Below are 15276 nucleotides of genomic sequence, written 5' to 3' on the forward strand. Positions count from 1 at the left end.
GAAAGACACAAAGTTACACAGAGAAACCTTGTCTCGAAAAACAACAACAACAAAGCAAACAAACAAAAACAAACAAGTTCAGAGTGGGCCGAGCAGTGGTGGCACACACCTTTAATCCCAGCACTCGAGAAGCAGAGGCAGGTGGGATCTCTGTGAGTTCAAGGCCAGCCTGGGCTACAGAGTGAGATCCCTGGGCCTCCAGGAGTTCCCGAATACAATCAAGAACGGACCAGGATAGGACAGTCTCAGCCAGCTCTAGCTGGTCTAGGCTGCACAGAGCACAGGTCTCAGGTAGGGGTGGTCCCAGTACTCATGGAGGCACCAAGTAGCAATTTTGTGTCTTCCTCAGCTCCGAAGCTCTCAGAGACTCATCTGCCCCACTGCCAACTAGTCCCTCCTCCCTCACCTGCCACAGAGCTAAGAGAGAATGATCCCTGCGAAGGAGAGCCCGTGTCAGCGCTGTGCTGGAAACCAAGCCAGTATTCAGAAGACTCTCCCCTGCCCCAGTTAAAATCCTAGCCCATCTCCTGACCAGCTCAACTTCTGCAGGAGTTCCTTCCTTGCTCAAAGTACTCATCTCAGCCTTTCAGAAAGAGGCTCATGCGAGTCTGACAGACAGGCAGTCACTAGTGTTACCTGACAGGCTGGCTGTCAGGGTACATTGGCACAGGGTCTGTCTCCTCCTCAATGTGAGTGGGTCTTGTTCACCCATTTACCAAGCTGCCCACAGTGAGGTGATTCTGGAGGTGTCCTAAAAGGCTTGCATGTGGGAGCTCTTAGCTGGGAAGCAGCTACCAGTTAGGGGGCCCTGGGCAGACTCAAAATCCTTATCTATTGCCTGATAAGAGTTCTACCCAGAGAGCCCTGGAGGAGGAAGACGAGGAGGAGGAGGAGGAGGAGGAGGAGGAGGAGGAGGAGGAAGAGGAGGAGGAAGAGGAGAAGGAGGAGAGCTCATCCTCCAGTGAAGTCACATGACTGCAAGGGCCACTGCTCACTGCCCCCTCGGAAGGATGGGGTGTGGAGTGTGGGGGACATTATCTGTGGGGAGCTCCCACCATGTAGGGCTCCACTCGGGGAGGCAAGGGGGTTTAGGGTGGGCCTGGGTATTCTGCTTTTCTAGCAAGTTCCCTGGAACTGTGAAGAGCTGTGTAGACTTGGTGCACAGAGGGCACAAGCCTAGCACAGCCCTTCCTGAGAAGTGAGTGCCTGGGATGTATTGAGTGGCCAGCCCATCCTGGCTCCCCACCCAGCTCCACTCTGGTAAATACAACATGGCTTTTCAGAGTCGATGGGATTCCATTTCCATTACATATATAAAATAAATCCAGCACCGCCTTATAAAATCAAAAAACAGAAAATGTGTGAAAATAGTAGGGGAAAGGATCGCGGATAAGCTCAACCGGCGCTGAGAAAGATGGCTGCTGTCTTCCTCCCCAGAATCCGGTCTCTGTCGGGGTGTCTGTCACCCAGGGAGTGGAATCGGCCACAGCAGCTCTGCTTTATCACAGCAAAGCCCGGGGGACAGAGTGGGGCTGCCCCCAACACCCTCCATCTCCCAGTCCTGCGCCCTGAGAAGGACGCCGAGTCTCTTGGCACTTAATGCCTTTACCTAGACCTACCCTGGGCCCCAACAGGCCAGGACCCTAATCCTTCCTTGCTCTAGGCAGAGGAGGCTGTGGTGGATCCTAGGGAGGGGGTGCACATCTGGATTCCTGGCCAGGAGCCCACATTCCTTCCTGGTGAGTGTGAGCAGATGGGGCCTCTGGAGAGTTATGAAGAGATTGCTGGCGGCCTCCTGTCCCACTCTAATGGGACCCACCCAAGGGCCAGAACCTCACTCATGTGAGGGCCTGGTTTGGGTCCAGAATCCCCCATGCAGACTGCTGAGCAAGCGTCATGGACCCAAGTGGGGTCTATGTCCATTTACCCCAGACAGCCTAAGCTCACTTAACAGTATCAGGGAAACAGAGGGGCATTGGAGACCATGACGTCCACTTGCCCCCAGACCCAGGCAGGAAGGAAGCTCAGAGAGCTCAGCAGGGCCAAGCTACCTTACCTGAGGGCAATCCTTAATGTAGTGTCCTTTGTGGAAACAGAGGTGGCATAGGTAGTTGGGCGGGGGCCGCTTGCTGGGCTTGCGGGCTTCGGAGGTGAGCGCCAGGTCTGAGAAGTGCTCGGTGAGGGAGCTGAGGCCATCTGCGATGTTGTTGAGGGAGCCATAGGGTGAAGCATTCCTGTATACACTGCTATTCAGCGCCTGTGGGGACAGAGGCCATTCAGGGCTCTGGTAAAGGAGGCTTCCACTTACCATGCCATACCAGTTCACACAGAACTTCCAGCTAGCCCCAAAGCCTGAGTTCAAACCCTAACTCTAGTTGTGGGAACATGAGAGAGACCCCCCCCCCCCCAGGCTTGCATAAGGGTAAAGTGAAGTCCTGAGTCTAAAGTACTGTGTCATATGTCTGGCCCGCCCCTGGGTATATGGCGATGATGTTAACAGCTGTGACTGGTGTTACTATCAGTTCCTGACACACTGCACCAGATGTAGAGAGAGGCCAACACTATCAACTCGACAGGATCTAGAATCACTTAGGAGATAAATCTCTCAGCATGTCTGTGAGTGTGAGAGAGTTTCCAGATTGGGTTAAGCAATTTGGGAAGACCCACCCTAAATGTGGGAGGCACCATTCCATGGGCTGAAGTCCTGCACTCAATAAAAAGGCGAATCGGGTTTGCAACAATGTGACCATCGGCCCCAGGCTCCCGATGGCACGGCCTCCCTGTCATGATGGAAGTACCCTCTGATGCACACTCTTCTTCCTTAAGCTGCTTTAGAAACAAGAAGAGTGACTGATACAGACAGCATCATGGGAAGCCTCTTGTCAGCTATCTCTGTCGACTCTGTTTCCCATCTCGTACAGAAAAGACTTGGGAGCTTGGAGTGTGGCTGCCATTTTGCAGAACTGGCAGCCCATGCACAGAGGAGCTCGGCCAGCCTGAGCCACCTCTCTGAGAGCCTGGAGAGAGAAGTGGCTACCTCTCCCACCTCCACATGACAGGAACCAGACACCCCTTGAGCTCCCAAGCATACACAGCTCAGGCCCTCCTGGTGTATACAGCCTCTATTTATAGGTATCACGGGCTCCGGGTGGCATGGCACACTGGAATTTAGTGAAGGTGGGCCCTGTGGTGGGGCTGGCAAGGAATGACCAAGGGCTCCCCTTTCCTAGTGAAGGGCCAAGGCTAGAAAGCAGCAGCTTCCCTGGGAAAGTCAACAGTGAACCCGGGCATAGTGGATGGAGTCCTCTGAGCCCACTACAGATGCCCCAAGGGGCAGAGATGAACTCTGGCCTCAGGCTAATGTGGAGATGAGGCCTTGTTTTTAGGAGTCCTTAGGCTGATAGAGAAACAAGATCCCTGAACCCAAGATCTCAGACTCCTTTACAAAGGGGGCGGGGCAGACCTAGAGCAGGGGCGGTCCTCTGTCTCCTCAGTGTGAGAAAGGGAGAGAACAGAATTGACAGACGTCTAAGGCATGGAGTACATCCTGCCTAACCCCAAAGAGAATGGCTTCTAATCTCATGTTTCCATCTTCAGAAGCTGGTCACTCAGTTCCTAGAGGATCCAGCCCTCACCTTCCAGGTAAGGCCATACCTCAGACAACTGCTGGGTGACCCTGAACTGGCCCTTTCCTTCTCTGGACCTCTGCTCCCTCTTACATTTTTTGGGCCATAGTCTGACCATGGAAGAACACAATGATGCCATACCTAGAGCTGCATACACGGCTAGCACACAGTTTTCCTCCAGTGAGGGAACCACATGGCTCGTGACAATCATGTACTTAACCATCTGGTGCACCATAAAACCCAGGTCAGAGCACTCCAGCACCATCAGCACATAGTCTAGGCCAACTCTAGCTCTTGGGCAAGCCCAGGATGGAGCGGCTCCCTAAGAGGCAACAACCCCAATGCTGGAGGCAGTGAGCCTATACAGGGTCACTTTCTGAAGTACAGGGGGACAGCTCTGGTGGGAATCAGACAAGGTGGCCATGGTGACAGGCCAAACCCTAGGAACTGTGCACTTAGGGACATAGCTGGCGCTCATCACACTCCAGTGAGTCACCACTTAACAGATGAAATGAGTATTCCAAACTTGTACTGAATGACCTGGAAACCAGTAACAAAAACAGTTTTCTGGGCTCCGCCTCAGAGTCACCACAGTGGTGGCTTGGGACCAAAGGCATATTCTGGTGTGTGATCAAATATCCATAATGAGTTCCCAGTTTAATGATTTTAAAGCATACAGTTCCATGGCACTAAGCATATTCTCACAACCACCACCACCACCACCATTCACCTCTCGACCCCTCCTTCTCCCCAAGCCAAAACTCGGAATCCATTGGACCATCTGAATCCATTCCTGACCTCCTTCCTGACCCAAATCTGCTTTGCCCTGAAAAATTTGGGCAGCAGCAGCCACTTCACAGGCCTCAGAGCATCAACTCCCAGGTCGCTCTAAATCTTGACAGGGAGACCTGTCCAGTGCCAGGAGGCCACCGGCTCTATCGTACCAAAGTGGCCTGAGTTGGGACAACACAGTCCCAGTCTCTGGGAGAAAAGTTCATCCAAACAAGAAATCTGAAGCTCCAGACCTGTGACTCACGCTCACGGCTGGGAACTGCAATTTCACAAAATAACAACCCTCTTCTCTTGCCGCTTTCTTTTCTTTGCTTTGTGCTGGATAGGGATTTAAACAAGTCTGCAGCCTTCAAGACTGTTTTAAGAGGAAGGGGAAGCTTGGTGGATGCCAAAAGTACACTAATTACACCTTAAACAGTCCTCTCCCCAGGCCTGTGGCCACACTCATGGGCTTACAACAGCTCCTCAGGCATCCCCAAACAGCCAAAAGCTTCTGAGCAAGCCACCCTCTCTCTGGCAACTCAATAGTCCCAAATGCCACTGAGGGGCACAGATATGCCTTCTCTAGTAGCTCCATGGACACAGCAAGGCTAGAATCCCCCTCCCAGATCCTGGCCTCCACTGTCCCCCAGCCTGTCTACATGATTGCCACAGCTTTCTTCTCTAAGCCCCAACCCAAAACAAACACACAGAACTAAGAATCTAGAGAGTAGTCAGTTGATTCAACCACATTCCCATGTTATTAGTAGAGAAACCGAGGTTCTGAGTGCTGCAGGGACTCAGACCCAGTTGAAACAAAGAGCCAAGAGTCCAACTTGCCTGGTCAGGGGCAGGCTTTGCATGTTAGAGAGCCATTTCCTCTGCAAAGCTCTATTTGAGCTCTGGCCACAGAGGTGAAAGGCAAGTCTCGGCTGTTTTCCTGGCCTGCAGGAACTGAGCAGAGCACAGGGTTGGGACTGCCCTCTTGGAACAGAAGGGAAGGAGGACAAACTTGCCTGTCCCTGCAGGTGCACCATTGCTGCATTCAGACACTCAGGTTCTGAAAAGTACCCAGGACCTACGCTGCAGGGCCAGCAAGCAGAACACAGATGCATGAGTTCCCAAGGCCCTGCTGTCCAAGGAGGGCAGGCCCACTTATGATGTAAGTAAGCCTCTGGACTACATCATCGTCCTGGGTCAGTGACTGCAGAAGCTGGCAAGAGGCATGGGATCCTTCCACCATAGATTTGAGATACAGCATCAGACTCATGGTCATTGCTGGAACCTTCTCCAAGGTTCTTGATGGGCTGATAGGGAAAAGTAGATGAGAAGACACTGGTTTGTTTTGACCACTATTGAGTCGTTCTGGTATAATCTACAGAATCTCTTCTTTTTCTTAGTTTCCCTTAACTGCTAAGACACCATTTTATCTGAGCACTGATCTCATTTTTGTAGAGCTGGAAATTGAGACTCAAGGCAACACAGGCAAAATGTGTTGGCCAGTTATATTTTACCCACACACAGCCTCCGAGGCCTGTCTCCACCTATAAAAAGGTAGCCAGAAGCCGATGTCAGGTGTGACATCATTTGTAAAGCCCCTTGGTGCTGAGCAAGATGTGGTACCTGCTTCTCTGGACTCTGTGAGAGGGCTGGATTCTGGAGAAGGTTAGTTCTTCTGTAGACTGTGGCGAGCACAGGCAGAGTCCTAAGGCTGTGCCCCACTCTCCCCAGAGAAGCCTGCCCAGCTGGACTCCCCTGCAGGACTATCAGAGGGCACCACAGGCAAGGGCAGAACTGGCAGATATTTCTGAGAGTGGCCCAGAGAGAGTGGAATGCTGAACCATAGAGATGAGATGTGAGACAGAGAGGCAGGAGCAGCAGGGCAGCAGGGGGTAGTGAGACACAGCCATGGGCAAGGCCAACAATGGTGAAGGCAGTGCCCATGGTGAAGGCAGTGCCCAGGGAGATTAGCAAACAGAGATGCTCTATGTCCCTGCTCTCACCCAAAACAGGCCCAGAGGAAGGAGCCTGATTCTAGCACCAAGTTCTATGGGGGTTTCTTTCACCAGCCAGACAACTATCTTCCCATCTTCTAAAGCCACCAAGCCCTCACCTCTGCACCCAAAGCCACCCAGACCTAACCTGTTGTGGAATATTAGTTTAACTATGTAAAGATGTGCTGTATGTATGTTGTGGAATATTAGTTTAACTATGTAAAGATGTGCTGCATGTATGTTGTGAAATATTAGTTTAACTACGTAAAGATGTGTTGCTTTTGTTTATGTTCCCTGCCTCAGGCACCTGATTGGTCTACACAAAAAGCTAAATGGTCAATAGCTTGGCAGGAGGTATAGGTGGGACTTCCGGGCAGACAGAGGAAATAGGAGGGAGAATCTAGGCAAGACAGAGACAGAGGGAGAAGGAGAGAAGGAGACACAAGGGTCTAGACAGACAGACAGACATGGAGGAAGCAGGAAAGCAGGACATACAGAATGAAAGGCAAAAGCCCTGAGGCAAAACACAAATGAAGAGAAACAGATTAAATTAAGTTAAAAGAGCTAGTGGGACAAGCCTAAGCTAAGGCCGAGCATTCATAATAAGTCTCCATGTCCTTATCTGGAAGCTGATTGGCGGCCCAAAGAAAATGCAGCTACACTCACCTCTGTACCCAACACACACAGCACACACTGCAATAAGAAACCATCCACAGCACCGATGATTGTACCCCTTCTTCCAGAGATCTGTACTTCTGTCCCTAAGGCCTAGTGGAATGGTGCACAAACCCATCCTCTACACACAGACAGGTGGGTATATGCTGGGTTGGGGTACGGGAGACAGGACAAACAGGTGAAATGGGAGCCACAGGAAAATGAGGCACACCATAACTGAGGGCTTCCCTGCCACACTCAGCTCCGCCCCCATTCTTGTTTCCAAGGCCAGGAATCTATGAACTGGCCAAGTCAGATCATGACCCTTTGCTTGTACTGCTCACACTTCACACGTAAAATAGTTCTCCCTACCCAGCTAGTGCTCAATAAAAGACCCTAGACTGAGGATGTGGAAGGGGGCAGAGAGAAATAGAGACCAGGGATTGCAGGAGTAGACAGTGGGGACAGGATAGAGCCTAGTAGAACTAGGGTAGAGTAAAGACTTTATACCCACTAGGGAAAAGTAAAGATTTTATCCCCACCTCAGTTCTTTGGCCCCCAACCCGGGGTCACCACTCACTTGATGGTACTCATGGGACATGTCTCCTTGCCCTCTACCCAGCTAGCACACAAGCACTGGGGACCCTGTGCCTCACACTTGTGAAGCACACCTGTCAAGCAAGAACAGAAAGCGTGAATCTGAAAAACCGAGGACTGGGCAGAACTATGGTATTAACCAGTCCAGGGTACAACTGAGGCCATATCCTCTACAGCAGAGGCCTGGACCTGGAATCCACTGTGAAGTGAGTGTGTCCACGAACTGTGAAGTCATGGGCAGACATGTGTGCTTGTGTCATATGTACTGGGCTTACACCATGGAGTCCAAATGCCTGAAGATTCTCATGACCGAAAAGGGTAAGGGCCATCTGCACATCAAAGCCAATACCAGGACATGGATGAAGACAGGGTTTCACCATTTCTCAAGTGCAATTAATCTAGCCACCAACACCCATTCCTTGAGACAGCACAGGAGGCTGAGACAGGGGAGACCATGTTCCCAGCCATCTGCCCTACCCCACCCACCTAGTAGAAGGAGCTGAGCATCCAGTGTGGCCAAAGCACTGAGTGAATATCATGCTAAACTGGGACAGGCAGGATTTCTACCCTCAAGTCCAACAACAGAATTATAGAGAGACACAGCTATGGCCCAGTGCTTGGCAGCCTAGCTGCCAAGCCTGTTCCCTGGCCTAAAGAATGACACCTTACAATGCCTGGGGGGCGCTCACCAACCTGAGAAAGAATGCCTGTGTGGCCTAGACAGGTGTCTCCATGATGGGTAAGGTGACCTGCTGACATCCCATGCAACCTAAGTCAGAAGCTCATTTTTTAATAAAAGGGGGTGACCTGTAGGTCCCTAGCCCCTGTTTTGGGTAACTGTTGCCCTGCTTGCAGACCTTGACCTTGATATCCTCCCAATGCTAATTCCCTGCAAGATTCCACCCTCCTGAATGCTTAAGGGAAGCTCCTTGTCTGTGTATCCAGCATATTGGGCATTAACAGCTTAGATACAAGATTGTAAAACATCACAAGCGGGTTTGGGGATTTAGCCCACTGGTAGAGCGCTTGCCTAGCAAGCGCAAGGCCAGCGGTTAGATCCTCAGCTAAAAAAAAACCAAAACATCAGAAGCGAACTTCTGCCCTCCAGGGTTCTCCCATTGTGCTGTAAGCCTGTAAAAAGAAGAAGAAGAAGAAGAAGAAGGAGGAGAAGGAGGAGGAGGAGGAGGAGAGAAGAAGAAGAAGAAGAAGAAGAAGAAGAAGAAGAAGAAGAAGAAGAAGAAGAAGAAGAAGAAGAAGAAGAAGAAGAAGAAGAAGAAGAAGAAGAAGAAGAAGGGGTCAAGATCATGATGGGGAAACCCACAGTGACAGCTGACCGGTGCTAGTTGGAGCTCACTGACTCTGGACTGACAGCTTGGGAACCTGCATGGGACCGAACTAGGCCCACTGAATTGGGTGACAGTTGTGTGGCTTGATCTGTTTGTGGGGGTCCTGGCAGCAGGACCAGGATTATCCCAGGTGCATGAACTGACTTTTTGGAGCCCATTCCCTGTGGTGGGATACTTTGTTCAGCCTTGATACAATGGGGAGGGGCTAGGCTCTCCTTCAACTTGGTATGCCAGACTTTGTTGACTACCATGGGATAGACTGAGGAGTGGATGGGGGTAGAGTGGGAGGGAGGTGGAACTGGGGTTGGTATGTAAAATGAAAATTTTTTTAATAAATATATTTTTTAAAAGAAGAATCACACCTTGGCTACCATAGCCCATGTTGTTATAGCAGCTGGAAGCAGAGCTGCTTCCTAAGGCAGCCACAGGCCTCTCAGGAGGGATATCCATTTGTGCCATAAGGAACACTTTGGAATCTGCCCATTGGGACGGGGCTGGAAATGGTATCCTAGTATAATCATAAGCAATATCAAGGCTTAGACACACAAGACTGCTAGGTCCTTCCAGAAATTATAAGTTAACCGGTGCAGCCAAAGGAGGATTGAGCCACAGAAGATATATTAACATGCACACACACACACACACACACACACACACACACACACACACACCGGGGTTGGGGAACAGATTCAATGGCACGTGCTTGATTCTGTCCCTAGCTCTCTGAATGCAACCTCTTCCTCTGGACAATAGGGCTGCTGAACCAGGCAGAGACACAGGAATAAAATAGGAAAACAGGGTTTTTCTCCTCTGTGTCTCCTAAACCAGGCCAATTAGAGTAAGAACACATTAGGAAACCTAGTCCTACACAAGTGCCCGTGACTCTTCAAAAAGGTTGGTTTTTGGTAGTGCTTTCCTAGCACGCATGAAGCCCTGGGTTTGATCACCAGCCTAAACTGGACATGATGCATACCCTTGTAATCCCAGTACTTGTGGAGTGGAAACAAAGAGATCGGAACACAAAGACTGTGGGAGTCAGGCCCAGCCCCCTCCTAGGGAGGAGAGTGACTTTGTTCCACATGTCCACACTGGAGAGCCTCTGGACACCTGCTGTAGGCACACGTGGTATTTCTACCAAACTCCCAACAGCTGTCTAGGCTGGGGACTTTTGTTTGTTTGTTTTTAATGTTTGCACTTAGTTATTTATCTGTGTGTTTGTGGGCACACACCACAGCACACACATAAAGGTCAGAGGACAACCTGTAGGAGCTAGTTCCCTCTTTCTACTGTGTGGGACCCAGGGATTAAACTCAGGTTGTCAGGCATGATGGCAGAAGCCTTTACCTGCCCACCCTCTCACCAACCTTACTTTGTTTTTTGAGACATGGTTTTACTCTAGCCTAGGCTGGCCTTGAACTCATGACAATCCTCCTATGCTGGGAATACAGATATGAGCCACCTCCTCCAGCTGGAACCTTGTACAAGACCCTATATTGGTTCCCATAATTTCTCATTGCTATCTCTGTGCGGAAGGGCTGAAGACCGTGGATACCACTAACAAATCTGCAATGGGTGGGCCACAGCGGCCAAGAGTGGGCTCTGCAGCACCATGGAAAGTGATGTGAGGACTCAGGGGTTCCCCCTCCCCACTTTATGTCACCAAGAAGAGCTTCCTGAAGTTAGAGCTATGCAGCCCAAGAGAATGTATAGCTGACTGAGTGGAACTCCATGTCTGTCTGACTCAGTGGGCCATCACAGGACCTGGAGATGGCTGGAAGAACACTGGCAGGTATCCTGAGCCAAAACCATCCTCTGTTGAATTAACTATAAGAAATGTTAGAGCCGGACGGTAGTAGCACATGCCTTTAATCCCAGCACTCAGGAGGCAGAGCCAGGCAGATCTCTGTGAGTTTGAGGCCAGCATGGGCTACAGAGCAAGATCCAGGACAGGCACCAAAACTACACAGAGAAACCCTGTCTTGAAAAACCAAAAAACAACAACAAAGCAATGTTAGGATGAGGAACTGTTATCACATTTTGGATTGCAGAATTTCTCTGAGTCTTTACTGTGCTAGAGAGCATTGTGTGAACTAAAAGACATAAGCTGTGCTTTCTAAGCCTATTTGAGCCTTCACTTCCCCCCACCCCAGCCCCCGGTTCACAAAGGAGGGGTGGTCCTTAAACAGTGGAGCAGCACTTTCCGGCTACTTCTATTCTCAGAGAAAAGGGGAAAGTTGTCCTAAGAATCTGAATTAAATGACATGGGGCAGTCTCGTTTCCCTGGTGTGGAGGGCGTGGGGTACAAAGACTGCCCAGGACCAGCTCTGAGAACCCCTCCAAGGGTCCAAGAGGTAATGCTTCACTCTACTTTTCCAGATATGGAATTCATGGTGGCTACACTGCTGGGAATTTAAATTCCAAACAGAATTTGGCACGGAAGATCCACACAGCCCAACCCCCTCCGAAGCCCCACCTCCTCCTGCAGCACCTGGAGGACAGCGGGGCTCAGCCAACGAGTCTCTCTCTCTCTCTCTCTGAAGACATACAGCTGTGACCACAGATGCCATTTCTGAAAGTCGGGTTTACCAGGTCTCGCTTCAGAACCCAGAAGTGTTTTCAGACACTACAAAGTGTCCATGTCCACTTGAAAGCCACCTTCTGGAGCTTGTCCTGCACTTGTATGTGAATGCTTCCATCTTCCTCTCTGCTCCCAGAGCCAGAGGGCCACTCAGGACCCTTGGCTTATCTTCAGCTCCCAGGGCTGAGGTTTCAGGGGCACAATAGGCTTCTGTGCCCCCGTATCCTCACCTCCCCCAATGCCAGCTGCATTCATGGTGTTTTGCTATTGTGGAGGGAGCAGCCTGGGGGCGGTGCAGGAGGGGGTGGGCTCTTGGCACAGGGGCTGGTGCAGACGGGCTATGGTCAGCGGTCAGCATGCAAGTCACATCCACAGGCACTGCCACCGGGCCTGCCAGGCCTCGAACAGAATGGCAATGCTTGTAGACCCTGGGTCCCTTCCTAAAGTCCCCTCTGGAGACACAGAACTTGCTGCTTTTGCACCCAGCCCCTTGGTGGTGGCATTGACTTGGGAAGGAGGGTCCTCACCTCTCAGCCATATCAGGTCACCAGCTAAGCTCTGGACTCAGGAAAGGCCCATGCCCAAGAACATAGCTGGGGTTTTGAGAGGGTCTAAGAGGTCAAGGACTGGGAGGTGAGAACGAGGGAGCCAGAACCCAAGAGTACAGCTCTCCAGCCTCCAAGGAAGCCACAGGTCTTTTAGTGGGAAAAGTCCCTCTCACCTCCCGGGTCCAGGCTGTCTGCTGGCAGATATTCTCTTGTTTATATATGCCTCCAACCTCAAACATACCACCCTGGCTGGAAGCAGAGATTAAATCTACTCTCCCCGGGAAAGCTGAGGACCGGGGAGATGGGAGCTCCTTGGAGCCAGATTACAAGAGACTTCCCCGACCATGGCTCCAGCTCCTCCCACACTGGGCCCTTTCTTGAGGGAAACTGAGGAACATGGCAACAAAGTGGTAGGAGACGGGTCTCACTGAACCACAGCTGGGATCCTGAAGGTGTAAAATTTCCTGAAAGGATCACTGATTGATGGGCAGGCAGCAGAGCAGAGACCACATGTGAGGAAAAGGCAACTCCTGGGTGGGAGCAGAGGGAGTCTTATAAAGCCTCGTTGAGGCCCTGCTGAACCTCTGGGCCATGGTCATCTTCTCCGTAGATGGAAGATCCCCCCCCCCTTGAGTACATTTCCATCCAACTATGACCCAAGCCAGCCAGCACCCTATCCACTCACTTGCCTTTTGCACAGGTATTTTCTGTGTGACTCTTAGCCCCAGGTTCCACATTCCCACTCGTGCATAGAAATGTTTGGTAGGAGAATTAATAATGGAAACGCTCCATAAACAGTTCTCCAAAGTCATTGGTCACCTGAAGCCAGCTCCTCAAGTGACAACAACTTGTCTTAAGAAAGGAAGATCCCAGCCAGGAACCACTCCTCAGGGCACAGAGCATGCGTTACGGTTTATAAAGGGCCTTGGCATATGAAAACTATTCCCCCTGGCTCTGCTGGCACCTTTCCAGCCTTGCCACCACACCCAGCCGCCCCGCTCCGGGACACCGCTTCTACCTCCACAGGGCAGCTGGGCAGGTCTTGAACCACTGCTGCACATGTCCGTGGTCCTCCAGGAAACCGTGGCAGTGTGGAACACATACCCGAGACCAGAAAGAGTGGCCTTCTGGCTCCACAACTCAACCCCAACACACCTCAGGATACCCTGGCCTTATTCCCAGACCACCTCTAGATCAGAAAAGTGCAAGTGACCCCCATGTGTGTCCCTCTACCCCTGCACCTCAGCAGAGGGAAAAAACCACAAGGGTGCCAGTGACAGAGGCCCTGAGGGGTCAGCAATTCCCAAACTGGAATAAATGCGGGAGGTGGTGTCATGGGAGATAGATTCTGGGAAGGCTCTGGTTAAGACCCCACAAGAGGGGCTGAGAGGTCATGGACACCTGTGTATTTATTTAGCTGGGGACAAGCACTGTGGAAGTAGACTTTGTAACCGAATCTATTGAACAAGCAGCCTTTGCAACACATCCAGGTTTTGGGAAAAGGCACTAGGCAGCTGGAGCCCTCTCTCCCATCGCCACAGCCACCCCCCCCCCCCCCCAAGGATTTCCCTTTCATTTCCTTCCAGCCTGGGAAGGCAGGGGACAGAGCAGTCTGCTAGGTCAAGCCCTCAAAAACCACTTCCTATGTGGCTGGGGGAGGGCAAACAGCTGCAGGATGGATCTAGGGGTTCCCAAGTGGTGGGAACAGGAGGAAAAGCCCCTGAAAGAGTCACTGCTTTCCAGGGAGCCCTCCAGGCGAAGAACCACGGAGGTCCAAGGAGAATGCTCTAAGGCCCTTCCAGAGGAGTTCGGAGCAGGCTCTGCAACCCTCGGTCCCAGCTGCCGGCAGCCAGAAAAGTTGATAGCGTTGGGCGAAGGAAAGACTAGGAAGAGGGTCCCCGCCCTAGCCGCACCCCGGCAGTCTAAAGAGAATCCGGAGACACCCCTAAGCCTGCTTACTAGGAGCAGAGCTCTGGGCTGGGAGAGGGGGCGGGAGGGCCCTGCCCAGGCCTGAGCTGCTCCGAGCGGTTCTGCCGGGAGGTGACGCGCTCCGGGCGCCCCAGGGACTTCGGGAGGCAAGTTTGGCAAAGCTGATCCAAGCTAAGCCAAACCGAGCCGGGCAATGTGGAGCCAGCCCCGAGCCAGGCCAGGAAGAGCAGACCAGATAGGAAAGGGGTCTGGAGCAATGGGCACGGGGCTGGCGCACGCTGGGGCACCCACCTCTCCGCGCTGCAGCTGGAAGACGCTGTTAAGATAGCTGGAGTGCAGGGGAGAGCCCAGCTGCTCCGGGCGGCCCTTGCCGAAGGCCAGCTCCGGGGGCGCGGCGCCGGCGGGCGGCTCGGGCCGGAAGGCATCGAAGGCACTAGCCTGGTGTGTGTCCTGAAGCGACAGGTAGACCCAGTTGAGCAGCTGGGCCGGCTGGTACACCGAGGCGGCGCTCGTGTCGATGGCAGACAGCAGGCTCATTTTGCCGTGGCGGTGCCGGCCCCTCCCCGGCCGCCCGCTCGCGCCCCCCTCCCGGCGGAGGGGCGGGCACCGGGGAGCCTGTGCCCACTGCCGGCCGCCCTGGCCCCGACGGCTATCACCCAGAGCCCCGTGCCCCGAGCGTTGCCCGCAGCGGCCGCCACCACCGCCGCCTCCCCGGACTGCAGCAGTGGGCGCGCGCGGGCGGAGGAAGGAGGCAGAGAAAGTTGGGCAGGAAACTTTTGGCCCCGCCCCGCCCCGCCCGCTGCCCGCCCCGCCCCGCCCCGCCCGGGATCCGCTATCTGCCTCTGCGCTGACCCCTCCGGAGTCCGCTTCTAAAGGGTGGGGTCCACCGAGACCCCGCCCCATCCCGACCCGTCTGGCCCCCGTCCTCGCTCTCCCATTGGCTAAATATGGATGTAGGGGAGGGGCAAGAAAGAAGGCGGGTCCGCACATGCAGCTCCCTGCCCGCCCCCATACCAAGAGCGGCCTCCTCCCGCTCCCTCCCCGGGCCAGCGCAGTTTCTCAGCCGAGAGCTCAGAACCAAACCGGCCCAAACACTCTGCCTGCTCCACTATAGGCTGGCTCCCATCACTTCCAAGCCCTCTCCAGCTAATTCGTTTTCACACCTTTTTTTCCCCTCTCTTCCCTCTTCTTGTTGTTACTCTGATTGTATTTCTGTGGCTGTCTTGGTGTTTT

The 15276-nt window shown here is 52.8% G+C and overlaps 1 protein-coding gene across 1 annotated transcript in view; it reads right to left on the reverse strand.

The window, feature by feature from the left end:
* Zcchc24 (zinc finger CCHC-type containing 24) overlaps nucleotides 1-14795 on the reverse strand; it is a 53834-nt gene extending 39039 nt beyond the window's left edge. The window contains exons 1-2 of the mRNA XM_036199269.1: nucleotides 14335-14795; nucleotides 2057-2257 (exon numbers count right to left, since the gene is read on the reverse strand). Of these exons, the coding sequence (XP_036055162.1) occupies nucleotides 2057-2257; nucleotides 14335-14580 (447 nt within the window). The 5' untranslated portion in view covers nucleotides 14581-14795. The remainder of the gene's footprint in view (nucleotides 1-2056; nucleotides 2258-14334) is intronic.
* Between the last annotated feature and the right edge of the window lie 481 nt (nucleotides 14796-15276).

Source organism: Onychomys torridus, chromosome 9 (assembly GCF_903995425.1).
Source record: "Onychomys torridus chromosome 9, mOncTor1.1, whole genome shotgun sequence".
NCBI lineage: Eukaryota > Metazoa > Chordata > Mammalia > Rodentia > Cricetidae > Onychomys > Onychomys torridus.